At 43.8% G+C, this 9,357-nt stretch overlaps 1 protein-coding gene across 1 annotated transcript; it reads right to left on the reverse strand.

The window, feature by feature from the left end:
- Positions 1-368: 368 nt before the first annotated feature.
- Positions 369-1,328, reverse strand: LOC112672716 (olfactory receptor 2B11). The gene has a single exon (XM_025467839.3). The coding sequence runs from the start codon at positions 1,326-1,328 to the stop codon at positions 369-371; it is 960 nt and encodes a 319-aa protein (XP_025323624.3).
- Positions 1,329-9,357: the final 8,029 nt, after the last annotated feature.

Consider the following 9,357-nt stretch of genomic DNA (forward strand, 5'->3'; position numbering starts at 1 on the left):
AATATCAGATATTGATTCAGTTTCACATTATACATAGATAGAAGTAATGAAAATGGAAGAGGGAAGATTGGAAAGAGACAAATGGGAGAGAAATAAGAAAAAAATAGGAAGATAAAAGGGGCAAGAATTAGGAAACTAGAAATGAAATAATTTGACACATGCTTATTGAACACCAATTCTGTTTAAATGATTCCCCAAAACAAATGGCCTCTCAGAACAAAGACTACTGGAAGAAGTGGGATTTCAGGCACCATGACCACACAGAAGGTGAAATGTTGGGACAGGGACTTGAGGGGCTCTTGAATCTGTCCTAAGACCTGTGCTGTTTGGGTGCCCAGGCTTCTGTCACTCATGGAGACAGTCACATCTCAGAGCCTCCTGCAAAACCTCCAGGTCCTTGACAGGAGTCTCCTTAGAGCTCTTTTCACATCCTTATTCCTCAGGGTGTAGATAAAGGGATTGAGGGTGGGGGTGATTATGGAATAGAAGAGGGAGATAAACTTACCCTGCTCTTGGGAGTAGCTGGAAGGGGACTGTAAGTACATGTAGATGGCAGGCAGGTAGAAGAGGGAGACCACCACCAGGTGAGAGGAACAAGTCCCGAAGGATTTGCGCCTTCCCCGGGAGGACTGGATCCTGAGCACCGCGCGTGCAATGAAGCCATAGGAGAGAAGAATGAGAGCTAGGGGCACCAGCACGAAGAAGGCCACAAGTACAGCCAGCATGGCATCGTTCATGGTGGTGTCAGCACACGACAGCTTGATCATGGCTGGCACCTCACAGAAGAAGTTGTTCAGCACCTGCCTCCCGCAGAAAGGCAGCTGTACTGTCAGGACCACCTGAACAAGGGAGTTGCCAAAGCCACTGAGCCAGGCCACAGCCACGAGCTTCTGGCACAGAGGGTGGTACATGATAATGGCATACTGCAGCGGCTCACAGATGGCTACGTAGCAGTCCAGGGCCATGGCAGCCAAGATAATGCACTCAGTGCATCCCAGCCAGTGGAAAATTGCATACTGTACTGTGCAGCCACCGAAGCTGATGGTCTTCCTGGTGCTGCCCATGTTGACCAGCATCTGTGGGACAGTGGTGGTGGTGTAACAGAGGTCCAGGAAGGAGAGGTGGCTGAGAAAAATGTACATAGGGCTGTGGAGTTGGGGGTCCAGTCTGGACACCAGGATGATGGCAATGTTCCCCAACATGGCCAGAAGGTAGGACACCAGCAGGACCACATACAGAGAGAGTTCCAGCCATGGCCTGTCAGAAACACCTAGAAGGATGAAGTCCTTGGGGGGACCCCCCAAGAAGCTCTGGTTTTCACCTCTCATGCCGAGACATCCTCTGGTGCCTGTGATGAGTCAAAGCGAACAGAACCTGAGAACAGCAGTCAGTTTTCCTCATGGATGATGCAACAGAGTTGCATCCTGTATCACCTCCATGGAGACCCTGAGATGCAGGGAAGTCAGAACCAAGAGGCAGAGCAGCTGCCCATGTGTTTGCTCTGCCTCCTGTTCTATGACCTTGACTATGTCATTTAATCTCTGAACTTCGGTTTCTCCATCTGTGATGTGGGGAGAAAATACTTGCTTCAACTGCCAAGTTCTGGGGCTGGTAAGGTGGCATGGTGTTTGGGGAAGCGTACCAAAAATAAACAAGAATTTTCTTCCAGTTTGGTCAAAGTCTGTTATATCTTCCACCACTATTACAATATTTGATTTCTCTCTACAAATTCATGAAGAGGGAATTGACCATTTTGGTTTTCTTGCTTTGCCTTTTGGAAGTGGTGGTAGAAAGAGGATGAGAAATAGCAGAAAGCAAGAGAGGAACATGCTCGACTTACCTGCTAAGGTTTACATCTGGCTCTGTCACCACAAAGAGGTGATCTCTGGCTTTCTGCACACGCTGGTCTCTGTCTCAAGGCAGCTCCCACATAGGCAGAACTCTTATGCACTTTGCAGTAAAAAAAAAAAGGAAAAAAAAGGAACAATCCAAGATCCTCTGAGACCCTGGAGTGAAGGAGCTAAGTCATTTTAGCTGTTGACTTGGTCATGACACCTAATAAGATCCCAGAGTGTCGGGTTTTAAGCAGAATGAGAAAGATCTGGACCATGTAAGAACTGCAGTCCCTGGAGTTGTCTCTGAAGGGTCAGATTACTTCCAGAGTTCACATTTATTGGGCAGTTTTAGTGACATTTAGGTTTCTTGAACATTTTTTTTTTTTTTTTGCCAAGCACTGCTTCTTATTGCAATAAAAAATTACAGCTGATTTGGTTTTTGGATTCTGTAGCTTTTAGGAAGCAATTGGGTTACCACCTGCTGATTCATGGGTCCTTTCCACTGAACTCCACCAGCCCCCACCTCCTACACTCCTCCCAGGACTGCACACCCTCAAGTTCATGAAGGTGATGATATGATGCATGATAGGACCGAGAAGAAATTAAATCCCGAGTACAGGTTATTTATGAAGGATTAGTTCTAAGTTTCTTATTAGGTGCTTTATGCATAAACTATGAAATTCATGGAGATCTATTCAGCACTGCTTCAATAATGAAGTGCCACCCTCCCCTCCAAGTCCTGCATTCTTAAGAATCCTGATATTCCTTGAAAACAGCTCCACCTCTGGGGTTTCAATGGATACGTACGTGCAAACTACCTTTCTCCCTTTGTTGTCTCAAAACTGCATACTGTTTCCAACATTCTGGTGGAACAGCCAGTTTTTACACTGCTCCCACTATCCTATGGGAAATACTCCTAGGGAGACTCTTATAGAACACAGTTGTTTTATCTCTAATGGGAGCTCAGGACACCATTTTCGATTCAATGATCTGGGCGGGGCAAAATTGCGTTTGTCCACCTTTCAAGATCACACCATTTCCTTTCTTAGATTTCTGATTCCAAAGTGTCTTCTCAGAGTCTACACCAGACGAGAAAAGAAGCATTGCAAGGATAGTGAGGAAAGATATACAAGGATGACGAATTGAGAAAGATAGAGGGTAGGTATGGGTCACACCTCATAATGAATGCAGATTATTAAACACTCCCTCTGAGCCAGATGCTGTGGTTCCTTAGGACTTTCCTGACTCAGTGAGGGGGATGTTTTTACCCCCATTTGCTGTTGAGCAGAGTGGCTTGGGGAAGACAACTGGTGTACTGTAGATTGCTTACATAGCAACACGTGATAAAGCCAAGACTGAAAGCTAACCTCTTGCTCTTAACACTATTCTGTTTAGTACTTTGTTTTTTAAAAAGCAGGGACAGCATTCACACACATCAGTGAGACAGTAGAGGATGACAGAAACAGGAGAGTAATGTCATCCAGGAGAAAAGGGTGAGGGGAGACACTAATTTCTAGGTCAGTGTGCTGGGCATGCATGGACACACACACCCAGTGGGCTGACTGCAGAGCTGTGCATCAGCCCAACCTTGGCCCTCTTCTCTCTGCATCTGATGCCTTGTGGTCCTGCCCTGTCCACTTGGAACTGTTTTGCATCTGGACTCCCTGGACCTCCTTCCCCCTTCCTATCACCCAAATAGAGGTGTTCCCCAGGGCACTGCCTTGCCTCCCTGGATGAACCCAGTGATTTCCATGTCTACCACAGTCACACTCAGCAGAGTCCTTCCAGACCTGTGTCTCTAGCTGTCACTTCCTCCCTGACGTCTAATCTTTTTGACACCAGTCATGGGAGCATCCCTAATTTACCTAGTCAGCTGTTCTTCCAACTTCAGTCCAGCACCTTCCTGGCTGCCTCTGCACCCTGACTTGCAGTGCTCAGCATATTTCTGACAACATTCCACATTGGCCATATGTCACCAGCAACATTGTCCTATTGCCTTCCTAGCCTAATGTTGCAGCACATGCTATCTGTGTCTCTGCCTCAGCTGTCCTTGGCCAGAACCATCCCCTGGACCCCTCTTATCCACTCATTACTCACGTTCACACTGGAGTTGTCTTTCTAAGATTCAGGTCTCAAGAGCAGAAATACCGTTAACTCATCCAGTTACCTAGGAATGAAACAACTCGACAGTTTTGGATGGCCTATGGAAATGCTACATAGTGTCCTGTCAGCAACCATCCTTCCTGGAAAGCAGTTTTCTACTACCCTCTCACCTCCTTGCCTTAGACTCTAGATCAATGTACCTGTGGAGGCTCATGGAAATGCGGCCTACTGCACTCTGAGAAACAAGGATTCCTTGCATGCAGCTTCTGACAACCTCTAACATAAGGGAGTTAGAATCTAAGACAACAGTTGCTGTGGAGGCCAATGGAAATGCACTGTACATAACTCCAAGACACAAGGATTCCTTGAAGGCAGCTCTCAACTTGTCTCTAAGAAAAAGAAGCCTGGGGACAACTGGGTGGCTCAGCGGTTGGGGGGCTGATTTCAGGGGAAATGATCTCCATCTCCCGGGATCCAGGATTGAGTTCCACATCCAGCTCCCTGTAAGGAGCCTGCTTCTCCCTCTGCCTGTGTCTTTGCCTCTCAGTCTGTGTCTTTCATGAATAAATAAATATTTAAAAATAAAAATAAATAAGTCTTAAAAAATACTGAGCTGCAGTAGAACTGAGGTTCCGGGTCCTCACATACTATGAGCAACATCCTCTCTTCTAATGAGTACTGGACAGCTGGTATGCCTATAGCTTGAAGTACACAATTTTACACATGCTGCTTAATAAATGGCTGCTATACATTGACTCACTTGTCCTCCATCTCATGTCCCCTTACTGTCCACTAACCACCTACTTCCATGGCTCCTTGGCTTCCTCAGAGGGCTCCATTAAGGAATGGAGGCTTTATTAGCTTGTGGAGGTCTTAGCTGGGGAGGGGTGTTTAGGGATGGAGTCATTGGGAATGCTCTTTGTATTCTAGGAAGACACAACCTGTTTGCTCTGAGTAGGCTGCTGAGACCCTGTCCTCACCTGAGTTTCACCCTCTGAGCAAGTGTGGAGATATTATTCTCAGGCAAGAAGGAGAATCTGCTCACTGGGGATGTTCTGCTTTCTGGACTTTTTCTGGGTAATGAGGAGCTCTGCGGATCTGCTCTAGCTATGGTGCCTGGAAGGCCTGCAGAGACTGATACCGTGGAGCAGCTAGCTCTTATGTTTATGCAGTAGATATTACTTCTGAAGATACGTTTCTTAGGTGACAAGCCATCCCTGTGTCATGCCCCCTACTTTTAAAATTACCCCGAGGTTACTCTTGACCTCATTCCTTCCATTCATTTCTATAAGGGCTCTGCTTTTTCTCCCCAGACACTGAGAGTAAAACCTTGTCTTCCTCTGCTGAGAAGTTATCCCTGATGTTTTGGTTAATTAGTGTCTAAGGGGTTAGCTGGTAATTGATGTAGTGTGTGAGCTTGGAATATCTGCAATTAATGGCAAATCTTAGAAGGCCAAAAGGAATAAGCCAATAATGAGGAATGAGACTGTATTTTTTAACTCTTTTGGGCAGGTGTGGCCATAAAGCCAGAGTGCAAAAGTAACTTATGTAGCATGTATTTCAGTTAGAGTGTGGCCAAGGCACAGGTTCAACCCCATGGTCAGTCACTCACTGTCTATGTGTCTCTGAGAAGATTACCTAACCTCTCTGTGCTTTACTCGTGTGACCAGGAAAGTGTAGGAAGCCATAGTCCTCACTTTCATAGTTTGTTGCAAGTGTAAAATGAGTTGGTTTTGTTTGTTAGTTTGGTTGTTTTTTATTTTTTTAAATAAATTTATTTTTTTAAATAAATTTATTTTTTATTGGTGTTCAATTTGCCAACATATAGAATAACACCCGTTGCTCATCCCATCAAGTGCCTCCCTCAGTGCCCTTCACCCAGTCACCCCCACCCCCCACCCACCTCCCTTTTCACCTCCCCCCTCCCAGTTCGTTTCCCAGAGTTAGGAGTCTCTCATGTTCTGTCTCCCTTTCTGATATTTCCCACTCATTTTTTCTCCTTTCCCCTTTATTCCCTGTCACTATGTTTTATATTCCCCAAATGAAGGAGACCATATAATGTTTGTCCTTCACTGATTGACTTATTTCACTCAGCATAATACCTTCCAGTTCCACCCACAGCAAAGCAAATGGTGGGTATTTGTCATTTCTAATGGCTGAGTAATATCCCATTGTATACATAAACCACAGCCTCTTTATCCATTCATCTTTCAATGGACACCGAGGCTCCTTCCACAGTTTGGCTATTGTGAACATTGCTGCTAGAAACATCGGGGTGCAAGTGTCCCAGCGTTTCATTGCATCTGTATCTTTGGGGTAAATCCCCAGGAGTGCAATTGCTGGGTCATAGGGCAGATCTATTTTTCACTCTTTGAGGAACCTCCACACAGTTTTCCAGAGTGGCTGCACCAGTTCACATTCCCACCAACAGTTCAAGAGGGTTCCCCTTTCTCCATATCCTCTCCAACATTTGTTGTTTCCTGCCTTGTTAATTTTCCTCATTCTCACTAGTGTGAGGTGGTATCTCATTGTGGTTTTGATTTGTATTTCCCTGATGGCCAGTGATGTGGAGCATTTCCTCATGTGCTTGTTGGCCATGTCTATGTCTTCCTGTGTGAGATTTCTGTTCATGTCTTTTGCCCATTTCATGATTGAATTGTTTGCTTCTTTGCTGTTGAGTTTAATAAGTTCTTTATAGATCTTGGAAACTAGCCCTTTATCTGAAACGTCATTTGCAAATATCTTCTCCCATTCTGTAGGTTGTCTTTGAGTTTTGTTGACTGTATCCTTTGCTGTGCAAAAGCTTCTTATCTTGATGAAGTCCCAATAGTTCGTTTTTGCTTTTGTTTCTCTTGCCTTCATGGATGTATCTTGCAAGAAGTTACTATGGCCGAGTTCAAAAAGGGTGTTGCCTGTGTTCTCCTCTAGGATTTTGATGGACTCTTGTCTCACATTTAGATCTTTCATCCATTTTGAGTTTATCTTTGTGTATGGTGAAAGAGAGTGGTCTAGTTTCATTCTGGAAAGGAGGGTCTTAAATTAAGTTTAGGTAATAAGTGCTTTCAAATAATATCCTGGAAAGAAAATAAGGTGTTAGTATTAAACTGTTTCAAGTCTATTAACTGGCATCGGTAGATCTTCATTACAAGAGATCAAAAGTAGGCATCACCCCACAAAGGAGTTGCGCAGAGCTCTGGCAAATGTCTAAAACAAGCTTGGTGAGGACGTTATGTGCTTTTGATCCCCAATAAGTGGGGACTACCTTTGCACTCTACTCTTGGTTCAAACTTTCATTCAACCCCTGCTGTATGTTAGATATGCCTTGGGAATTTAAAGCCTAATATTTTTTGGCTAGTATATAATAGAAATCTGTCTCAAATCTTCAAAAGCATATAGTGATAGGGAAATTAGACAAATGAGGGAATTGGTTTATACATATTTAGGAAACATAAAGGCATATTGAATCATATCTGTCATAAATTAATTGAAAGAAGTGTAAGAAATTTGTTATGAGGATGTTTTCTTTCTCTTCTTTCTTTCTCTTTTTTTAAAATATTTTATTTTTAAGTCATCTCTACCCCCAACATGAGGCTTAAACTTACAAACCCAAGATCAAGAGTCCCATGCTTCACTGAATGAGCCAGCCAGATGTGCCTAAAATTGTTTTTTTTAAATGAATAATTGAAGATGGATGGTGAGGACACCAATGAGGTAAGAATATGGTAAGTTATAGATAGGATGATAAAGTATTTGTGAAAGGAGAGATCACCTGAGATGCTCAGAGACAGGAGAGATTACAATGGTTTGGGTATGAGATGTGATGAATCCAATGAATTCTTATTTAAAAGTCTTGTTGGGATCTGTACAAAAGCTTTTCAGCAATTTTTCTCAAATGCTCTCTGATAAAAGGGAGCTTTTATAGAATGGGATTTGAAGAGAGAGTGTTGCTTGCCCTTCTACAGATGTGTAAACTCATTCTTCCCACCAAGAACAAGACATTTGGGGAGGGTCAAAAAGGAGCAAGATTGGTCCCCTTGAGATTTCAGAACTGAGCACTTTCTAGCTGAAAGTTTCTCTAAACATTGGGTGGTTGACATTGAGAGAGATGGGGACTCTTTCCTTGGAGCTTGTGGACACTCATTTGGAAACAGACCTACCAGTATTTACTGAGTTGTGCATGTGGTTGGCCCAGGAGATAGAGATTATTTGGCTTTTTTAATGACTTCCATCCTTTTTAGGATTTTACCTCACTCTGGAGTTGTAGGATCTTCTTCCACGCTTTCTTCACATCCTTGTTTCTCAAGGTGTAGATGAGTGGGTTGAGCAATGGGGTGATAAGACAGTAGAAGAAGGACATTAACTTGGCCTGGGTTCTATTGGCAGGAGGCTGGAGGTACATGTAGAATGCTGGTCCAGGCAGCACCTGCCAGTTGCACACACACCTGGGGCTGCATGATGAGAGTGTACTGGAGAGGCCTGTAAATAGCCACATAGTGATCAAAAGCCATTACTGCCAACAGGGTATATTCAGTGCATCCTGTCCAGTGGAAGAGATAGGCCTGGGTGATGCAGCCCCAGGAAGCAATTGTCTTCTCTGGCCCCCCGAGATTGGCCAGCAGCTGGGGTACTATGGTACAGGTGACATGAGGTCTAGCACAGAGAGATTGTCCAGTAAGAAGTACATGGGGGTCTGGAGTCTGCATTCCACCATGGAAAGAAATATGATGGAGCAAAAACAAAAAAAAAAAAAAAAAGAAAAAAAAGTAAGAAATATGATGGAGCTGTTCCCCATCACGGTAAGGATGTGAGACACCAGAACCACTCCAAAGAGGGGCATTTCTAGCCATGGATAGTCTGAGAAGCCCGACAACACAGTTATGCTGGGGAAACACATTTTTTTCCTTCCATGGTACCCACCTTATGTCTGACTGGAGGGAGAGACACACACAATTTAGAGGATGGGCATGACTGTTGTGTTTCAACAAACACCATCCTGAAAACTTCAACTATGTTGGGAAAATCTTTCTAATTGTTATGAGAAGTTCTTAAAAGATGGGTGTAATTCTGTATAAATACTGCTTAGCAGTTGATACTGAAGTAGGGATAGGGTTGGGATATCCTAAATATGATGAGAAACTCTTCCTTGAGCCCAGTCAGCCCAAGTCTTTATGACATATTTCTCTCATGGCAAAAAGAAAGTGGCATGCAACCCTTTGAATCTGGCACATTTCTTTAAAAAGAAATGAAAGGAAACACTATCTGATTTTTTTTCTTCAGTCCAATTAGGTTAAATTTCTCTCTGTGCTCAACTCTGTTGTATAGTGTAGTGGTTGAATGCAGTGAATACTTGAGTCTCAGTCACTTGTGACATGGCCAAGTCACTTAACCTTTTCACATTTTGATTTACTCATTTAAAAGT

Source organism: Canis lupus, chromosome 8, assembly GCF_003254725.2.
Source record: "Canis lupus dingo isolate Sandy chromosome 8, ASM325472v2, whole genome shotgun sequence".
Lineage (NCBI taxonomy): Eukaryota > Metazoa > Chordata > Mammalia > Carnivora > Canidae > Canis > Canis lupus.

Excerpts from the sequence above, each read along its gene's own strand:
- LOC112672716 (XM_025467839.3), bottom strand. The coding sequence starts at position 1,328 with ATGAGAGGTGAAAACCAGAGCTTCTTGGGGGGTCCCCCCAAGGACTTC.